General features: G+C 62.0%; 1 protein-coding gene across 1 annotated transcript in view; it reads right to left on the reverse strand.

Moving 5' to 3' along the window:
* Positions 1 to 1,253: 1,253 nt before the first annotated feature.
* PRKCQ (protein kinase C theta) overlaps positions 1,254 to 19,775 on the reverse strand; it is a 29,722-nt gene continuing 11,200 nt past the window's right edge. Inside the window, exons 2-18 of the mRNA XM_056114555.1 lie at positions 19,418 to 19,544; positions 16,363 to 16,562; positions 16,004 to 16,064; positions 13,469 to 13,631; positions 12,745 to 12,776; positions 12,576 to 12,661; positions 11,517 to 11,646; positions 10,251 to 10,360; positions 9,858 to 9,975; positions 9,299 to 9,459; positions 6,915 to 7,088; positions 6,161 to 6,252; positions 5,669 to 5,731; positions 4,524 to 4,662; positions 2,680 to 2,868; positions 1,951 to 2,079; positions 1,254 to 1,494 (exon numbers count right to left, since the gene is read on the reverse strand). Of these exons, the coding sequence (XP_055970530.1) occupies positions 1,339 to 1,494; positions 1,951 to 2,079; positions 2,680 to 2,868; positions 4,524 to 4,662; positions 5,669 to 5,731; positions 6,161 to 6,252; positions 6,915 to 7,088; positions 9,299 to 9,459; positions 9,858 to 9,975; positions 10,251 to 10,360; positions 11,517 to 11,646; positions 12,576 to 12,661; positions 12,745 to 12,776; positions 13,469 to 13,631; positions 16,004 to 16,064; positions 16,363 to 16,562; positions 19,418 to 19,535 (2,121 nt within the window). The 5' untranslated portion in view covers positions 19,536 to 19,544 and the 3' untranslated portion in view covers positions 1,254 to 1,338. The remainder of the gene's footprint in view (positions 1,495 to 1,950; positions 2,080 to 2,679; positions 2,869 to 4,523; positions 4,663 to 5,668; positions 5,732 to 6,160; positions 6,253 to 6,914; positions 7,089 to 9,298; positions 9,460 to 9,857; positions 9,976 to 10,250; positions 10,361 to 11,516; positions 11,647 to 12,575; positions 12,662 to 12,744; positions 12,777 to 13,468; positions 13,632 to 16,003; positions 16,065 to 16,362; positions 16,563 to 19,417; positions 19,545 to 19,775) is intronic.

Genomic DNA, 19,775 nt, shown 5'->3' on the forward strand with positions numbered 1-19,775 from the left:
CCCTCTGCGGGGCGCTCCTGACCCCAGTGCCAGCTGCCCCGTGCAGAGCCAGGGCTGTGTTGGAGAGGCCCCATGTGGGCACAGGAGACGCTATTCCGTCGCATCTCAGCTCGGGAGGAGTAAGTGTGTGCCCAGTGGCCCCTTCCAGGGGACACAGAGGTACCAGCGTCCAGTGTGGCTGTAAGACAAGGTCTCAGCGCCCCCTGGTGGCTGGAGCTGCAGCAGAGCATACAGATTCCTGGGTCCAGAGATGGATTGGGGCAGGGACAGGGTTAGGATCATGCGAGGCCTGTCCTAGCTGTAGCCAGGAGCTTCCTGGGGTGTGTGACGACCCCAGGGATGTGGCCTGGTGTCTGTCAGTAGGAGATGACCTGGCTGGGTCCCCACAGGACATCTAGCTCCTGCAAGGGCCAGGATGGAACTGAGGAGGACCACATCCCGGGCCTGTGAAGGGCAGGGTGCAAGCCCCGCCCCGATCCCCGCCCCTCTAACTGGAATCCCGCCCCTCTAGCCGCAAGCCCCTCCCCCCTAACCACACGCCCCCTCCCAGAGCCCTGTCTCTAACCACAAGCCCCTCCCAGAGCCCTGTCCCTCTAACCACAAGCCCTTCCCAGAGCCCCGCCCCTTTGACCACAAGCCCCGCCCCTAACCGCGGCCAGCCTGATCCAGGGGCTGGAATGAGTTTCCGCCCCCGCCCCCCACGCCGCCACTGCGCCTCCTTTCTCTCTCTCTCTCTCTCTCTCTCACACACACACACACACACACACAGGCTGCTGCTGTCAGCGCAGGGAGTCCCGGGGCCATACGTGCTCGGCCGGACCCTGCAGAGACGCCCGTCATGCTGTGCCACACTCAGACCCACAGTGCTCTCCTGACATCACATGTGCGCTGGGGTGTGGGCCTGCGGCTGGCCCCTGGGTAGACTGGGGCCCCCTCTCCCGCACACCTGCAGCTCCTGTTTGCTCGGAGATGAAAGGCTTCGCCTCCACTTCCTGCAGCGCTGCCTGCTCACGAAAGGTCTTTTCGTGGGGCCTTTTCGCGCTGTGCAGCAGCCCCCGCCTAGGGGCTCTCGTCCTGCTTTCCTTCTACCCACTGGAGATGCCCCGCTCCTCCCCGTGCTCATGAGCCTCTCACTGCCGTGGTGTTTATTGGGGGGGGGTCCCTCCCACCCCCACCACCTCCTCCTGTGTGGCCGTGGGGCAGTGCGGGCCCCACACTGGCCACACGCGGCGCCGGTTTCTGCAGCTGCAACATGGGGTGGCGGGAGCCCGGCCCGGCCGTGTTTCTTGTCTTCCCGCGTGCTCATGGCAAGTGTCCTGGCCCTCGGTTTGTCCCCGCTCAGGAGATGAGGCGCTCCATGCCCGGGTTCATGAAGGAGAAGTTCCGGAACATGTTCTGGTCCATGCTGTTGATGAGCGCGCGGTCGGCCACCGACAGTCGCGGCTTCTCGCTTAGGAACTCCTTGTCGAAGTTGCTGCAGTCACTCGGGGATTTCTGGGCCCGCAGAGGGGAGAGGGAGTCAGCCCCACACATGTGTCTGCACGTGTGTGCACGTGTGAGCGCACACGGGTGGGCATGTCTGTGTGTGCATACCTGGCCATGTGTGCAGCATGTCTGTGAGCGCATGCCTGTACACAGTCGGGGCCGTGCATTCTTGTATACGTGTGCTTCTGTGTGCACAGATCTGGGAATATGCTTGTGTTTGTGCACATGGCTGTGCACGTGTGCGCCTGCGCCTGCAGGTGTGTCTGCGTGTGCATGTGTGCCTGCATGTGTCTGGCCCAGTAGGACCCTCACGAGTCCCTTTTCTGCTGTTATACCGGCTGTGGTGATAGGTGCCCTGGGCAGTGCGTCGCCAGCACGGGGGACATCAGTGATGCCCTGGGGAGACCCCCCCGCATCCGGACCTGACCGTGGCCCCCCCACGCTGTGCTCCCAGCCGCGCCTCACCACTTTGGGCCTGAAGGGGGGGTTGATCGCTTTCCTCTCCAGCTCCTCCCAGTTGATCTCCCGGAAGAGTGGGTGCTGGCGGATGTCCCCCCGCACGCCCAGCCTCCGCTCAGGCTCTCTCACGAACAGCTGCAAACAGAGGCAGGGGTAAGATGCTGGGCGCCTGTGTGCCCAGCCTCCTCTCTGGCCTCGTGACCCCCTCTGGGGTGTCTGGCATGGCCACACTGCCTGGTGCCCGGGGCTAGTGCCCAGCTTAAATGCATTGCCCAGGGTGGACACGGGTGAGGCCGAAGCCCAGCACTCAACCGGGTCTGGGAAAGGGGGTCCTGCTCTCAGAGCCTCTCCTGCCCCTCCGGCTCCCTGCACCCGCCCTTCACTCTGGGTGTGGTAACTCCAGGAGGCTGAGTCAGACTTTCCACACCTGGAACAAGCGCGTCTGACAGGGCTGTCCTGAGGGACGGGGCCACAGCATGCACCCCACACGCACTCGCACCTGCAGTCCCCGCACGGGTGCAACACCCTGCATCTGCTGATGAGCTTCCTTGCCCCGGCCCCTCCCTCAGGCCCCGGTGGGTTGGGGGGAACGACAGGGCAGAGGTGGCCCAATGGGCACCGTGCCTCTTTCCCGTGGGAAGGAGAGAGAAGCCCCTGGGAAGCCCCTCCCTGTGTCAGGAGCCTGGTCCTGCCTCCGGCAGGCTGTGGGGCGTCCAGGGAGTGGGACTCGTCTACCTTCACCAGCAGGTCCTTGGCCTCTTTCTCGAGCCAGCGAGGGTAGAAGGGACTGTCCATGCGGATGGAGTGGAACAGCTCCTCCTCGTCCTGCCCGTGGAACGGCGACTGGCCCATGAGCATCTCGTAGACGAGGACTCCGAACGACCACCAGTCCACGGAGTGGTTGTACTTCTGGCCCAGCAGGATCTGGGCGGGGCAGAGGCATGGTCAGTGCTGGGGCAGGCTTGTGTGGGGAGTGTGGACTGAGTGCATGAGTGTGTGAGTCTGCACGTGTGGCTGTGGGACATGTGGCTATGCATGCAGGGTTTATGTGCTGTGTGCATGTATGAATGTGTGTGATGTGTATATGTGCATGTATATGGTGTGTGCGTGCATCGGTGGTCTGTACACATATGTATGGTGTGCTCACATGTGTGTCTAAGCCTACATGTGTCCTGGTTGAGCGTGTCCTCGTGTCTGTGTATGTGATGCGTGGTGGCAGGTGTGGGTACGTCTGTCTGTATGTGGGCTGTTTACAGTGGCGGGTACAAGTATATGTGTGTCTGTGTGGGGTTCGATGGCAGGTGCGGGTGTGTCTGTGTGTGTCTGTGCGTGTCTCTTGTGTATATGGTGGTGAGTGTGTCTGTGTGTCTGTTTCTGTGTGTATCTATGTGTATCTGTGTGTGTCTGTGCAACGGATGTGGGCATGTCTCTGTGTGCCAGTGTGTCTGTGCATGTCTGTGTGTCTTTGTGTGTCTGTATATGTGTGTATGGTGGCAGATATGGGCATGTCTCTGTGTGTCTTTGTCTGCATTTGTGTGTGTCTGTGTATGTATGGTGGTGGGTGCGGATATGTCTGTGTGTATCTATAGGTGTCTGTGTGTGTGCGCGTGTGTGTGCGTGTGTACGTGTATGGTGGCAGGTGTGAGTATGTCTGTGTGTGCTGTGCGTGTCTGTGTGTATCTGTGTGTGTCTGTGTGTGTACAGTGGTAGGTGCGGGTGTGTCTCTGTGTGTCTGCGTGCCTGTGTGTGTCTGTGCATGTCTGTGTGTCTGTTGTGTCTGTGAGTGTCTGCGCATGTCTGTGTATCTGTTGTGTCTGTGCATGTCTGTGCGTGTCTGTGTGTCTGTGTGTGTCTGTGTGTGTGTATGGTGGTGGGTGTGGATACGTTTTTGTATGTGTCTGTGTGTGCACGTGTATATGTATGGTGGCGGTTGTGGGTATGTCTGTGTGTGTCTGTGCATGTCTGTGTATATCTTTGTGTGTCTGTGTGTGTATGTGTGTGCGTGTATGGTGGTGGTTGTGGGTATGTATGTCTGTGTGTGTCTGTGCATGTCTGTGTATATCTTTGTGTGTCTGTGTGTGTATGTGTGTGTGTATGGTGGTGGTTGTGGGTATGTATGTGTGTGTGTCTGTGCATGTCTGTGTATATCTTTGTGTGTCTGTGTGTGTATGTGTGTGTGTATATGGTGGTGGTTGTGGATATGTATGTGTGTGTGTGTGTCTGTGCATGTCTGTGTGTGTGGTGGCAGGTGTGGGTATGTCTGTGTGAGTCTGTGTGTCTGTGCCTGTCTGTGTGTCTGTGTGGGGTACGGTGGCAGGTGCGGGGGCTCTGGGATGGGACATGGCAGGATCCAGCTTGGCCCCCCCTAGCTTGGAGGCAGCCGAAAGGGTCTCTAATGTAGACTGGGGGACGAGGAGGGGTGGGAAGGGGGCGGTGCCCATCACAGGATAGCCCTGAGGGCTGTGCCCTCATTCTGCTGGTCAGGGCCCTGTGGCCTGCAGCAGTGGGGTGGGGCGGGGGTCCTTCCTGGCTGCAGGGGGCGCCGAGGCGGCTGGGGCCTGGCGAGAGCAGGGCAGCACCTCGGGGGCAATGTAGTCAGGCGTCCCGCAGAAGGTGCTGGTCTTGGCGCCACCACCCATGTTCTCCTTGCACATGCCGAAGTCGGCGATCTTGATGTGGCCGTCCTGGTCCAGGAGGATGTTGTCCAGCTTCAGGTCCCTGCGGGACACAGCTGCTCGGGGGCTGCTGCTGCAACCCCACCCAGCCCAGCAGCCCTGGGGCTCACTCGCTGCTCGATGGGCCTGGGGAAGGGCCGAGACCCCTGGGGCTACTGACTCGCAGCAGACCCCGTCACAGTGCCAAGGGGTGGCCCTGGGTCTGAGCTCGGGGACCCTCCTGGCGGCATCCTCAGGCGGAAGTGACCCTGAGGAGGAGCCTGTGGCCGGCCTGCATGGGTAGGCGTGTCCTCCCTGCTCATGGGGTGTCCCCTCTGCTCCCGCAGGACCCCAGCTCCTCAGCAGGTGTGGGGGCATGTGCCCACCTAGAGGCTGGCTCTCGGCCGCCCCCAGGCATCTCGGGGGCTTTGCTGGCCTCATCTCTAAGCACCTCTTGGTTATTTGTCCCCACTGCCCACCACCATCATCCAGGAGTGGGGGCTTCTCAAGAGTGGGGGCAAGTGTGGACCCTGTGTGCAGAGAGAGCCAGGATGGCGGCCACCAGAGATGGGAGGGAGGGCAGCGGGCTGGGGGGGGGGGGGTCTGGGAGGAAGGTGCAGGGCAGAACTTCTGGGCTCTGAAGGCTGGCCCCTGAGACACCCAGGCAGGACAGGAGGTATCGAGAGCACATGGAAGGACACAGTGGGGGAGGAGGAGGAGGAGGAGGAGGAGGAGGAGGAGGAGGAGGAGGAGGAGGAAGAGGAGGAGGAGGAGGAGGAGGAAGAGGAGGAGGAGGAGGAGGAAGAAGAGGAGGAGGAGGAGGAGGAAGAAGAGGGGAAAGAGGAGGGGGAGATGGGGGGAAGAGGGGCAGGCGGAGGAGGAGGAAAAAGGGAGGAGGGGGAGGAGAAAGGGAGGAGAAAGAGGAGGGGGAGGAGGAAGGGGAGGAGAGGAACAAAGAGGGAGAGGAAGGGCTGAGAGGAGCGGAGGAAGCTCGGTGCTTCCCCTCCGGTGCCCCCAGCAGAGCCCGCTCTTCCCCCCTTGGGTCCCGCGCTGGCCGGCACGTGACTCACCTGTACACGATGCCCTTTGAGTGCAGGAACTGCAGCCCCAGAATGATCTCAGCAGCGTAGAACCTGCAGGCACGGTGGGGTCAGGGGCGGCCGCAGTCATACGTGCCCACCTGCACGTACTGCACACACTGACCCAAGCATGCACACGTGAGCAGCTGTGCTCATGCAACAGGGAGGAGAGAAGCTGCCGGAAGAGCTTGCTGGGGGCGCCCTGGGCCGTTATGTCCAGTGTCTGTGTGCATGTAGGGGAGCCCTGGCCAGCGCCTGGCCCCAGGGGATGGGGAGTCCCTGAACCGGGAGCGCTCCAGGGCCTGGCTGTGCTGCCACGGAGCCACTGCGTTTTCTGAGACAGGACTCGGGGGCGGCGGGCATGGGGGGGGGGGGGCTCAGGGCACTTCGTGAGGGAGCTCGTTCACTGTCCTGGCAGGGCTGGTGCCCCTGTACTCAGGGGACCGAGGGGCAGCTGCCCGGGGATGGGCGGTGGGCTCTCACGTGGCTCTGGAGAGGTCGAACTTGTGGCAGGCCTGGATGTGGAACATGAGGTCCCCGCCGTTGAGGTACTCCATGACAAAGAAGAGGTTTTCCTGCGACAGCGGGATGGGCCGTGAGCACCGCCACACCCCACACTCCGTGGACCGAGTGCCAGAAATGGAGGGTGGGGGGTGTGCTAGGAGGGGCTCTCCCTCTCTGGCTTCTGGAAGCTCCTGATGCCTCCACCCCGCTCTGCCTGCAGACAGAGACCAAGGCCCGAGCTGGGACCTCTCGGGGGTCTCTCATAGGGCCCCGGAGTGGGCTTTGCACCCATTTGGGGCAGATGCGAAGTTTGTCCTTGGGACGCTGCCGACTCCCTCCCCTGGAGTACAGGAGGGTGCATGGGCCCCCCAGGCTTCATCCTCCTGGGCTCTGTCATCTCAGGCATGTTTGAGCTGCCGGAGTGCTGGGGCAGGGCTGGGGAGCGTGGGGGGTGGTACGGGGGGGTCTCTGCCACCTGGAAAGCAGCTCGCACTGCAGTTTGCTCCAGGGGCTCAGACGGGCACATCATTCTGTCAGGCAGAAGTGGGCCGCCCTCTGGACAGTCTCCCCGTTTGCATCTGATCTCTTACCCCCCAGAACCTGGGGTCAGCTGGGAGCTGGGAAGGGTGGTGAGGAGGGAGGAGGTGGACAAGGGGCAGAGAAGCTGCCCACCAGGACAGGAACTGTGGGCACAGGGCCCCGTGCCTCCCCGAGGGGGCGCCACCTTGCTGACCTTGGTCTGGAAGGTGCAGAACATGTGCGTGAGGAAGGGGTGCTCCCAGGCCAGCGCCAGCACCCTCCGCTCCACCAGGGTGCACTCCACGTCGTCGTCCATGAGCACCACGTCCTTCTTCAGTGCCTTGATGGCGAAGAACTGGTTGGTCTTCTTGTACTCGGCCAGGAAGACCTGGAGGGGAGGGGAGGGAATGACTGTGGAGTTGGAGGGGGCCGGGATGTGGGGGGGAATGGCAGGCCCCCAGCCCCCGCAGACACAGCTGAGCCCAACCCCACCTGGCACTTGCTCCCTGCACCTTCCACTGTGCAGCCCTGTGTGGCAGGGTGGGGAGGTTTTCTCCATTCCTGAACCCCTCCCCCCACCCCCCCATGGACCCAGGGAGCCTACTACTGTCCCCCAGGGAGCCTTTTGGACTGTGGGCTGACTGTGGGAGAGGCTGGTACCCGGAACACCCCTGATAACAGGCAGTGACCTTGGCTCTAGGCTGTACTGGGTTCTTTGGGACAGAAAGAAATACGGGAGGTGCTGTGGTCTCAGAGCCCCCGGCCACACTCCACGTCTCCCTGACCCGATGCACATGATTTTGCTGTGTTCTTTGCGGTTATAATCTGGTCCTCCCTCTGATCCTGAGCTCCAAGTCCCCAACAAGATAGGCAGGACCCCCAAAAGCTGCACCTGCGTGCATTGAGTGTTGGCTGAAGTGACACCTTCAGACCCACAGCATGAAGCACGGGTGTCTCTGTGACTTGGCCACTCCCACCTAGGGCTCACACACGTGCCACGGGCCGACCCTCACCTTAAGACATTCCCTTTGGCAAATGGTGTGAGGGGTGGAGAGCAGAGGGCCCCTGGGGTTTTCTGAAACTTGGGGGTATTGGTCAAATAAGGCTTGGAGATTTGGCTTCTCATTACCCTTGTTCAAATGAGGCCACCCACAGGGAAGAAAGCAAGATGAATATTCCATAATCAATAAATACTCTCTATTTGGGTAATGGCCTTTTCTAATAAAACACAGCCGTGCCAGCCATAAGCTAAATCGCGGCAAAGGCCATCTTCACGGCTGTAATGTGCTTTCAATTGCTTGGCAGTGGGTTGTAATCGCGCGCCGATGGGTGCTAAATCCTGAACACTGGCTGTAAGGTTGCCCTGACACTGCTGTGCTTCCTCTGGGCAAACACACACACGTCTGCCAAAGCCAGTGCTGGGTTTAGAGCCAGCTCCAGGGGAAGCCAGTGTCCTTCAGCTGCAGCCGAGCCCAGGTGCATTTTTGCCAGAAGAACTGGGTGCGGTTTCGAGCCAGAGTGTGGGGGAGGGCGGCCCTGGCTTCCCAGGCCCACGCTGTGGAGCAGGGCTGAAACTTAGGGGGCAGCTGGACATGCCAGATCCCTGGGCATCCTTCTGTATCTGCCGCAGCTGCCACTCCACCAGCAACCATGTAGGGCTGGTTCTAGATTCTCCCTTCTCTCCCGTGGTGGGGCCGGCAGACACAGTTTAGGACCCAGGGCAGGGCAGGAGAGGTTCCCAGGAGGGGTAGCTGAGAAAGACTGGACCCAGATGCTAGGCTGGGCCCTGGGTAGGGATGATCTGAGACCCCCCCAACCCCGATGCAGCCTGGCAGCTGTGCTCATAGGAGAGCACGCGGGCCAGAGGGAAGACAGGCTTGTCTGAGCACCAGAAACAAGCACCCAGAGATGCCCAGCAGAAAGTGACCACTTAGAAAGCCCTGTTGAAAGGCTATCCGCTAGAAAACTACAAGGTCCAGGGGGCCTTGCAGCTTCCACCGGAAGTAGGCGGTGCAAGGAACAGTCTAGCCAATGAGAGGAGGCTAGAGACCAGCCAATGAGGATCCACCATACATCTAAGTCCTGAGTTTCCACCAATAAGCTCTGCGCTCTCAACAGCGCCTCTAATACCAGCTATATAAAAGGGTGCAGGTGTGCCCCAAGGGTCCGGCGCTGCGGCTCCTGGGATCCTGTCTGTGATGTGGGAATTAGTAGTAGCTGCTTTTGATGTGAGGCCAGCAGCCCTGGGACCCAACTCACAGCTTCTGGGCCGGGAGGACTCGATTGGGGTCTGGTTGCTGCAGGTCTAGTCACAACAGGGCTGGGATGGGAAAGTCAGATGGGAAAGGTCAGCCCCGAGCAAAGGCCCCGGGTCAGAGTCTGCCCCGTGCGAAGGACCCTGCACCCGGGTCTGAGCCTGCCCCAGGGGACCCATACTGCAAAGGAGCCGCACCTAGGGAGTGCCCTGGCAGACCCGAAGGCGCTATGGGGGGACAAGGTGGTTCCTCACGGCCACGTCCAGGACCCTGACTGCTTGGTGCGGTTGTGCTCCCTGAAGCCCCACACTTACTGCCAGGCTAGATGTGCCCTCCCCCATACCTTGCCAAAGCTGCCTTTGCCCAGCAGTTTGTGCAGGATGAAGTCCTCGATACCGGGCTTCGCGTGAGGGGGTGGCCTGTCCGGGGTCAGGTCGGGCTGCGGTGGGTGGCTTGGGGTCTCCACCCTGTCCGGAGGGGTCTCCCAGGAGATGCCCTGCGGCTCTGGAGGGGGCAGGCCAGCGCTGAAGTGCCTTCTAACTGCTCCAGAATGTGCCGCGCCCCCCCTCCCTGCGCAGTTGGGGTGCTCTGTCCCTCCCACCGTGCAGACGGGGGAGCGTCCAATGCAGAACCCCAGTCAGGCACATACTCGCATCCTGTCCTGAACAACCTCGAGGCGGGGCCCAGGCCCCTCCCCCAACCCCTGTGATGCTGGTCCTGCTCTTTCCCCCACTGACCTGACAAATCTGAGGGAACCACAGCTGGTCACTGCAGGCCTCTTCCGTCTGCCCCCTGCCCCTCCAGCAGGGCTGGGGGGGGGGGGGCAGAGACCAGGTGCCCCAGGGGCACAGAGAGCAGGCGGCGGAGGATGGGGCTGGGCATTGCCCTTGCTGGACACATACCTCGTTTCCCTGACGCTGGAGCCAAGGGCGGCCTGGCATCCCCCTTCCCAGGGCAGGGGGGCCCGATCTCCACAGGCCCCTCCCGGAGGACGTGCTCCGTGTCCCGTAAGCAGCGTGCCTGGAGCCAGACCCAGAGTGAGGCCAGCCCTGGGCCACCCTGGAGTCAGCTTCTCATTCCACGTCCCGAGGCTTTCAGGGGCCTTCCCGGTCATCGCAACCCAAGCAGGAGGCCCCGTGTGTGTGTGTGTGTGTGTGTGTGTGTGTGTGTGTGTGTGTGTGTGTGTGTGTGGAGGGAGCCCGGGGCATGGCCCCGCCAGGCCTGCAGGGCCCCTGAGGGGGAACCCGGCAATGCATGGGGCAGTAGGGAGGGGCCCACGCCCTGCCCGCGCCTACCTGTTGGGCGCTCTCGATCATGGCCAGCGCCTCGGCCATGAGCTTCTGGTTGATGCCGCACAGGTTGGCCACCTTGTTGTGGCACTTGTGGTGCACGTTCATCCCGCATGCTGGAAGGCAGAGCACTGAGCCACGCAGCACCCCGCCCCCTCCGACACATGTGTCCCTGCCCCGTGGAAGCTGGGGGGAGGGTAGCCGAGTGTCTGTGGAGGCCTGGCGGGCCATGATGGAACTGAAGGAAAAGTAACCCCATGTGCCTCCTGGCCATAGTCACTGCCTTTCCAGGGGTGTGGTGAGGGGACGGCCCCCTCCAGTCCTGGGGGCACAGGGCCACCAGGCAGGGACTCAGACGTGTGCCTGTGCCGCTCGGATACCCCCTGGCCATGAGTCCACTCTGATGTTTCAGAAGGGATGGCCAGCAGGTCCCACTGGGCGTGTCTGTGGGAGGAGGTCAGCGGGGGTGGCACTGACCTAGCAGGTGTTGGTTGGCTCTCTGTGGATAGGGGAGGTGCCCTTTGGTGACTATTTTCATAGGTACTGGGGGACAAGGAGGGGGAAGGGGAGGCCCTGCTTAGGAGAGAGTGGGGGGCAGAGGGAGGGGAAGGGGTGATGGGGCTTGTGGCATGGGGAGGCAGGAGGGGGTAGAGGTGGGGGAGGGGAGGGAAGGAGGGAGGAGGGGAGGAGGGAAGAGGAAGGAGGGGAGAAGGGGGTAGGGGAGGAGGGAGCAGGAAGGAGGGAGGGGGTGGGGCAGGGGGAGCCCCTGGGAGTGGGAGGGGGTGGGGGCTGGAATGGGGAGGGAGGCCCAGAGAGGAGGGCCAGGGGCAGGTGTGGTGGGACAATGGCCGGAATGCCCCCGTGTTCTAGGCCCCCACCAGCCCGGCTGCGGGGGGCTCTGGGCACCTCGGGCCTGACCTGACGGCCCTGTGACGTCCCAGCTGGGTGCAGTAACCAAGACTGCCTATGGGAGGGGCCGGCGGGGGTGTCTGTGGTGGGGGTTGCAGGAGGGGTCTCTGTGAAGGGGGGTGTGGGGAGGGGTCTGCGGTGGGGTCTGGTGGGATCTGCAGGGAGGGGTGTCTCTGCGGAAGGGGGGCCTGTGGGAGGGTGTCTGGGAGGGTCTGCAGTGGGCTGTGGCCCAGAGCCGCTGCCTCCTTGGCAACTGCTCCAAGACGAGATGCGGGGACAGGGATGGTTCCCGCCTCCTTCCCCCTCCGAGCAGCCGCATCAGGGGCCCAGGGGGGGGGGGGGGCACGGCAGGGGGGCACTCACCATCACACTTGAGGCCCTGCCGCGCCAGCCCCCACAGCAGCGTCCCACAGTGCTCGCAGAAGGTGGGGCTGCGGAAGGTGCACACCTTGAAGCGGTGCGGCACGTCGATCTTGAAGCGCTCCTTGTGGAACTGCAGGGACAGTAGCTGCTCAGCTGCGGCTCTGGGGCCGCCGAGGGCCCACGAGACAGTGTTCCCGCTCCCTAACCTGACGTTTCCCTTTGCCGGGCCTTAAGCAGATTTCCATCAGGCTTCGCTGCTGAGCGCCCATGGGTGGGGGTGGGGTGGAGACCCTCCTTCCCTCCCTTCTGCTTGTGACCTCCTGCCAGGGTCATGGCACACCCGTGACCCCCAACACAGCTCCTCTCTGCACACAGCCCCGCTGGAGAGCTGAGAAAGCACAGAGAGGGTGAGACACTAGTGCAGGTCACACAGCTCTGAGCCGGATGAGATCTGGGATCCAGAGCCGGCTCAGATCAGAAACTGATTCAGGGAAGGGAGAAGCTGTGGCAGGGGGCTCTCCTTCAACGCTAGGGTACCAACTGCCCCTGTTGGTCTCGTAAGTCTAAATTTCCCGGGGGGCGGAGGGGGGGAGGCGGGGCTGGAGCAATAGCACAGCGGGTAGGGCATTTGCCTTGCACGCAGCTGACCCAGGTTCGATTCCCAGCATCCCATATGGTGCCCAAGCACCGCCAGGAGTAATTCCTGAGTGCAGAGCCAGGAGTAACCCCTGTGCATCACTGGGTGTGACCCAAAAAGAAAAAAAAAATTCTCCAGGGCCTTGGAGCAGGGGTGGAGCAGGGTCCTGGGGCAGAGTTGCTCAGAAGCTGCCGCACCCCCACCCGGAGGAGACTCACTCTCAGGGCTCACGTCCAGAATCGTCCTGTGCAGGGGCCCCAGGGTCAGCACAGACCACCCTGGGGCCACGGGAGCAGGGGCCCAGGGACAGCACAGACCATTCAGCAGACGGTTGCCCTTTCTGCCCAGGCTTCAGCATCACCAGAGGGCATGCGGTGGGGGCGAGGGTGAGGCTGTCTGTCTGCGTCCGTCTGTCCACGTACCATGGTCTCCCGGCTGTTGACGGCGGACCCCGTGCACTTGGCGATCACTTTGTCAAGGCACTTCTTGTGGATGGCGGCGTTGCACTCTGCGAGGGAACACGGCAGCTGGGGGCGGGGTGGGGGGAGGGGCCCAGGGGTGGGTCCCAAGTCCCACGCACCCGGTACTTACGTCGGCACTGGTAGCCCTGCTTGTTGAGGCCCCTGCAAGAGAGCACATGGCCGCGCAGTCACCAGAGGCTCTGTCCTGGGGGTGAGACCGTCCACTAACCCCCTGCTGCCTGCCCCGCACGCCGACTGGGCATTCCTGTCCTCCTCTCCCTTCTGAGAGTGCCTCCTGGGCCCGTGTCCCCACCTGTGTCCCTGGACAGGGGGCCGGGGCTGGACACACTGCCTGGTGAGAGCTGGTCACCGACTTCTCAGCCTAACGGGCTGAGGGACAGGAGCTGCTGTGCAGGAAGGAAGGACAGGGCACGGGCACAGGGGGACACACCCCAGCCTGGACCCTTGGACCCTCTAGGCTGGGGTGTGCCTGGGAAGATCCTGCAGGGACCCCTGGGAGGCAGCCTGTGGAGAGGCTGGAACACAGGACACACGGTGTGTGCACACGCATACATGTGTGGGCACACATGTGTACATGGGCTTGGGTGTGTACATGGGCATGTATGTGCATGTGTGCGAGTGTGCGTGTGTGTGCACATGGGCAGGCAGGTATGTATGTGTGTGCGGGCATGATGGTACTTGTGTGTGCTCTGTGCAGTGGGCAGAGCCAGCCGTGTCTTGCTGTGTCCAGCTCTTGGCAGCGGTCCTTCCCTGACTGGTTTCTGTAAATGTTCACCCTTCGACTTTCTCGGCCCAGGGGGCATGCACGCACATGCACACACCAGCCCACGCACCAGACAAACTCGTGGCAGACGGAGCAGAAGGTGGGCTGCGGGAAGAAGGTGGCCGTGAACTCGTGGCCCTTGACGTGGTGCACCCGGGCCTGCTTCATGGCGCCTCGGCGGTGATGCAGAGCGAAGAAGCCCTCGCTCTCGGACTCGCCCTGCTCCTTGGTGTCTGCGGGGGAGGGGGAGCAGGGTGTGAGGACACAGTGGGACATGTGCTGCTCCCGGGTGCAGCCAGCCGGACAGGCAGCAGCTGAGGCCTTCCTGTGTGTGGGAGCACGTGGCTGCTGATGGCTGGGCCAGCGCATGTTTCCAGCATCCCCAGGGCTTGTGTCCCGGCCCTGGGCCTCACCAGGCAGGACTCCCCGGGGGCCAGTCCCTATGGAGGCTGCAGAGATCCAAGACACTGAGTGAAGGACCCGCCATGCCTGCAGAAATGCCCCGGGAAGCCACAGCTGGCTCTCAGGCCCCAGAGTGTGTGGGGGGCCTCAGTGGCATGGCTACGCAGCACAGCAGGAGGGCCACAGCCCACCTGGTGCTTCGGGAATGGCTATTTTGGGTGTTGTTTTGGGGTGTCACATATGGCAGGGACTTGTGGAACCCTGTGTGATAACGGGACAAACCTGGGTCAGTGTGTGCGAGGGAGGGCCCCCTCTGGGTGTGTGCGTGTGTGTGCATGTGTGTGTGCGCGTGTGTGTCTGTGTGTGCATACGTGTGTGTGCATGTGCACATGTGTGCATACATGTGTCTGTGTGTGCACATGTGTGTGCACGTGTGCACATGTTGTGTGTGCGTGTGCATTTGTGTGTGCATGTGTATCTGTGTGTGCGTAAGTGTGTGCGTATGCATGTGTGTCTGTGTGTGCATGTGTATCTGTGTGTGTGTCCATGTGTCTGTGCGTGTATTATGTATCTGTGTATGCATGTGTGTGCCAGTGTATCTGTGCATGTGTATGTGTATCTGTGTGCGTGTATGTGTGTGTTCATGCGTGTCTGTGCGTGCATATCTGTGCACATGTGTGCATGTGTGTGCGTGTGCATGTTATGCATGTATGTGCATCCGCGTGTGTGCGTATGAATGTGTCTGTGTGTGCATCTGCATCTGTATGCCCATGTGTATCTGTGTGTGCATGTGTGTGACTGTGTGTGCATGTGCATGTGTATCTGTGTGCGTGCATGTGTGTATGCGTGTGTGTGCATGTGTATGTCTGCATATGCATGTGTGTCTGTGTGCATGTGTGTGCGTGCAAGTGTGTGTCCATGTGTCTGTGTGTGCGTATGTGTGCATATGCTTGTGTGCGTGTGTGTGCGTGTGTGTGTGTGCATGTGTGAGGACAGAGGAAGAGAGGAGGAAAGGCTCGTGTGCCCTGGCGAGAGTGAGGCATCAGGAGCCTTGAGACACAGCCCCACCCCCTGGGTGGGTGGCTACGGGGTCTCTGGGCCGTGTGGCTAAGACATACGGACCCCACCGGGCACCTGTGGGTTTGGACAGCTGGGGCTGGTCCCCCGGCCCTTGGGGAGGGGCCTTGGGGGCTTTGGGAGCGCAGGCCGGCCAGGGTGTCACCCCCAATGCCCCCACGCTGACCGCCGCCTGGCCGGCCTTATCCTCCCGGCCAGCGGCACTTTCCTTCCCTCCCACCGCCATATCTGAGACGGCTGCCCACAGCCTGGACACCAGGGCCCTCCCTCCGGCCCTGCCCCCATCCCCTCCTTGCTTCCTTGGGAATTTCTTCTTTCCGTTACTCTGACAACTAGGCAGAAAGCAGAGCAGAGAGCCGGCCAGTCCCCACGGCTAATCCCCCAGCTCCAGCCACTCCTGGGAGCCCCGACCCCCTCACTGCGGGACTGAGGCAAATCCCCGGCGTCACGTCACCTCACCCATATTCAGAGGGCATCTGGGAAGCCTTTGGGTTTTGTTGTTTATTCTGACTCGTTGATGCTCTGGGCACCCTTGGGGTGCACAGGCCTGTCCTTTGGAGTCACACATCAAGTCTCCTCCAGCAGGGGTCTGACCCACTCTGTGCGTGTTCTCATCCCCTGGCAGCTATGGGAGATCCCAGCCCCAAAGCACCATGACCCCTGGAGCTGGTCCCTGGGAGCAAGGCAGGGGCAGAGGTCGCCCTCCCTGTGACAGACGTTCTCTGAGGCTGGGGAAGCGAAAGCAGTGGCCTCCACCTCCACGCACTCACCTTCATCCACAACCGCCTGTGGTGGAGGAGTGGATGGAAAGATGGACAGACAGACAGGTGGAGGGGAGGCCGGGCTGCCAGAGGCACGACGTGGCCTGTGCGTGTGCAAGTGTGCATGTAAGCTGAGCCCCACGTCTGCCGAGCCCCTGGTGCCCAAGTCTGTGGCTCTGTCTGTCGTGGCCAATGTCCGTCCCGCTCTCACACAGCCAGGAGGGGGCGCAACACCCCTAGCTCGGGCAGGCGCCAGGTGGGGGACCGCTCTTCAGAGATCAGGCAGGCCAGGACGGGGGGGGGGGGGGGGGGACGCGACACCCCCGACAGCCCCCACCGGGACGAAGAAAGATGCTCACACTCACCGCTCATTTCCAGGAAGTACCTCGCATTCATCAGAACCCGGCCCTGAGGTCTCAGCTCCAGCTGGAGGGAGGAGGGGGAGAAACAGCATCGGCAAAGGGCCCCCGCTGGGCTGCGGGAATGTCCGGATACACCTGAGCTGAAAACACCTGAGGAGTGAGTGGAGGCAGCTGACGCCTCAGTGCAGACTGGGTCGGGGGGTGGAGCTGCCAAGCCGGCAAAGAAGGGCGACATCGCACGGCCTAGGTGGCCTGCTTCCTCGGTTTTGATTTGGGGGCCACGTCCAGCAGTGCGCAGGGGTCAATCCCGGCGGGGTCCCCACCCACGGCCGGGCCACCTTTCCCGCTCGCTGCACACCTACCCAGATCTCCGTCTTGCCGTTGCTCTTGCGGCACCTGTCGGCCAGTGCGGTCAGCTCCACGGTGGTCTCGGAGATGGCGTCCACATTCCGGTCCTTCACGACGATCTGCATGACGCGGCCCTTGGTGATGTGCGCATCGAAGGTGCTGTCCCAAGGCGGGTACATGGTGGGCTTCTTCTGCACATACAGCTGCCCGCCCTCTGGCCACACAGAGATAGGGTCGGCTGTTACTCCAGCCCCTGTGCTCCCAGCTACCACACACCTGCCCAGGGGAGCCGGCCCCCAGCCCCCTCACCCACACACTCCCCGGCCTGGCCTGGGGAGGGTCGAGTCTGCACCTGGTACCTGAGTGCAGGAGGGTGATGCAGACCCTGCCTTGATCCCCACTGCTGTGCCGGGGTGGGGGGTCCATCTGTCCGTCTGTGATGACGCCCAGTGCACTGAGCAAGGGAGAGGCCCCCAAAATGCATGCACATCCCATGCAGGGTGGTTGTGGGAAGGGGCAGGCTTCTTGGGAGTCACCCCTGAAGAGGGTGATGAGGGGCTGGCAGGCATCAGTGTGTCACCCATACCTCACTGTTCCTTCTCTGCTCCCAGTGCAGGAGGGAGGGTCTGGCCACCTACAGTGGCACCTGGACCCACAAAGGGGGTGCCTGAACCAGGAACAGAGGTGCAGGGGGGTGCAGGGGAGGAAGATGGGCAGGGGCATCCAGAACCCGGCCAGGCTGGCGGTGTGAAGGGAACAGCTTCCCTTCCAGCTCGGAGCCTCCCAAACTGGGAGAGAAATCGGTTCATGGGATAACCAAGTCCTACCCCCTCTCTGGACCTGCGGGCCCTGCCTTTAATACCCGACTGCGTCTGCCCCCACCCCCACCCCCAGGCCTGCGGGTCCTGCCTTTGATGCCTGCCTGCGGCACTGCCGTGCGTGTTCCTCGCCATCTGCTGGCTTCATTAGAGGCCTCTGCCTTGTCAGAAGGTGCCCAGCTACAGTGGTATACGACAGCTTGGCTTTCTTGTTGGTACAGTCCGTTTAAGGGATATCTAAATGCAAGTCACCAGTGGTATGCGCTGTCCCTGGGTCATCCAAGCGTGAGCCACTGTGCTCCATACCATCCGTGGATCATCCACGTGTGTCACAGGGGGTACATGCTATTTGTGGATCACCCATGTGTGTCACAGGGAGTACAAGACATCCGTGGAACATCCACTTGTCACAGGGGGTATGCGCCATCCGTGGATCGTTCACATGTGTCATAGGGGATAAACGCCATGGAATATCCAAGTGTCACAGAGGGTATGCACCAGCCGTGGAATATCCACATGTATCACAGGGGTACACGCCATCCGTGAAACATCTGGGTGTGCCACAGGATCAACGCCATCAGGGGATCATGCACGTGTGTCACAGGGCTCCTGCCCTCTCGGGAACACCCAGTTCAGCCACCAGTGGCCCGTGCCAGTGTCAGATATGACTCCACTTGTGCTGACGTGCCATGGGCTTCCAGCGGCTCAGGCAGCCTGGGAGGGGCCAGGGCTGGGGCGAGCTGAGGTGCAGTTTTGGGGCCCAGCTGGGAGCTCACCGTGGTGTCAGCTGCCAGGAGGTTGTAAATGCAGGACCCTGTCCCCTCTGTGGGCCCCCGAAGCTGTGACTGGCACCTGTCAGCCCACCCCGTGGTGCTGCCCCCACCCCGCAGGAGCAGTCGCACACCCCAAGCCCTGGAACAGTTAGGTTGGGGCCCAGGCTGGCCCAGGCCCGGCCCCCGCCACAGTGGGGGACACCTCCTGGAAACACAAAACCTGGTCTTGATAACAAGGTCCTTGTTAGCCAACTTCAAAGCCATCTCTCCAGCGGGGGAGAGGGGTGGTGGGAGGTGGGGGGGCAGGTTGCAGCCCCCTGAGCATGGCGCTTCAAAGGCTGGCTAGCATTTCCGGGTCTCAGTGGGCCAGGAGAAACGGGCACAAGCAGAGCAGAAGCTGGTGGGCCTGCAACCAGCGAGAGCCGTGTGGACTCGGCCTCTGCCACTCGCTAGTGCATCCAGGGGCCTCTTCCCGGTGGGCGGAGGGAGGCCTGGAGTCCTCCTGGCGATTCTCAGTCACCCGAGCCTATGATGTTTCACTGTGAGGGTCCAGGGTGGTACTGGGGCATCCCTGCTGCCCTGTCACTCTGTCCAGGGAGTGTGATACTCGGTCTCTGACCCTGCCTGCAGTGGCCCCGATGAGTGACTCTGACCTCGCCGGGGTGCCCCGATGGCAGGTGGATGTGGCCCTCAGACAAAATAATAGTGACACAGGGACCAGGCCCAGGATGTAGGGAGGCCAGCAAAAAAAAAAAAAAAAACCTTTTTTTTTTAGGATATGTAATAATAACTTACCAGCACAGAGCTCCCCCCACATTCCCATTTGCTGACAATTCATTCTGTGCAGAGTTTGAATGCCTGTCGATGGCACATTTGTTTCCCCCTCCCCTGCTTGTCACTATCCTTCTGTGGTGGGCACCTGCCCCTGCCCACCAGGGCCCACACACGCGCTTCCCAGAGGCCTCACCTCCGGGCCACACATGGAGCGGTCAGGTCCCAGCCGGTAGACAGTGGAACTGCCAGGCTCTCAGTCAGCCCCCACTCCAGGGAACCAGGGCTCAAACTCGTGACCAGTCCCGCACAGCAGAGGAGTCTTTGTTGTTGTCCTTTTGGGGACACACCCAGCAACGCTCAGGGGTAACCCCTGGTGGGCTCAGGGGACCATACAGGATGCCAAGGATTGAATCCGGCTGGCGACACAGACGGCAAGTACCCCACGCACTATACTATATCACCCAGCCCTGCCCAGCAGAAAGGCCCCCTGGCGTCCATGCCCATGCCCCCTCACTGTGCCCCCTCACCTACCCTCCGCCAGCTGGGAGGAAGCCCGGTGACCCTCCCTCAGCAGACTCTGTCCCCGCACCCGGAGACGTTCTCTATCATGTAGGTCTATCCCCGAGACAGTTGTCTCGCCCACAGCCCCTTGCCCCTGTGGGAGCCCCAGAGCACAGCTGTGAGGCCCTGCCATGCCCACTCACCTGACTCCACGCATTCCTTCACCAGCACGGCGCAGTACGGGCTCGCCGCCTCGCCCTGGCCTGGAGGCCAGGCCCCGCAGTCAAAGTTGGACAAGCCGATGCGGAGGAACGGGGACATGGCTGCTCCCTGCCGGGTGACAGAAGACGAAGGCGGTGACTCCTGGTGTCCCCTGGCCCCTCAGCACGGCTTATCGCCCCCGCCAGAGCTGCTGCAGGTCAGCCCTCAGAACACTCTTCCTTCCCCTTGGCTGCCCCGGAGTCTCCCCACAGCACCCCAGCCCGGGAGCAGCCGACGTGTCCAGCCCCGTCTGCTCCTCCTCGAGTGGACAATAAGGAAACGGGTTGGTGAGGACGAAGT

Source organism: Sorex fumeus, unplaced genomic scaffold (genome assembly GCF_029834395.1).
Source record: "Sorex fumeus unplaced genomic scaffold, SorFum_2.1 ptg000026l, whole genome shotgun sequence".
In the NCBI taxonomy this organism is placed as follows: Eukaryota; Metazoa; Chordata; class Mammalia; order Eulipotyphla; family Soricidae; genus Sorex; species Sorex fumeus.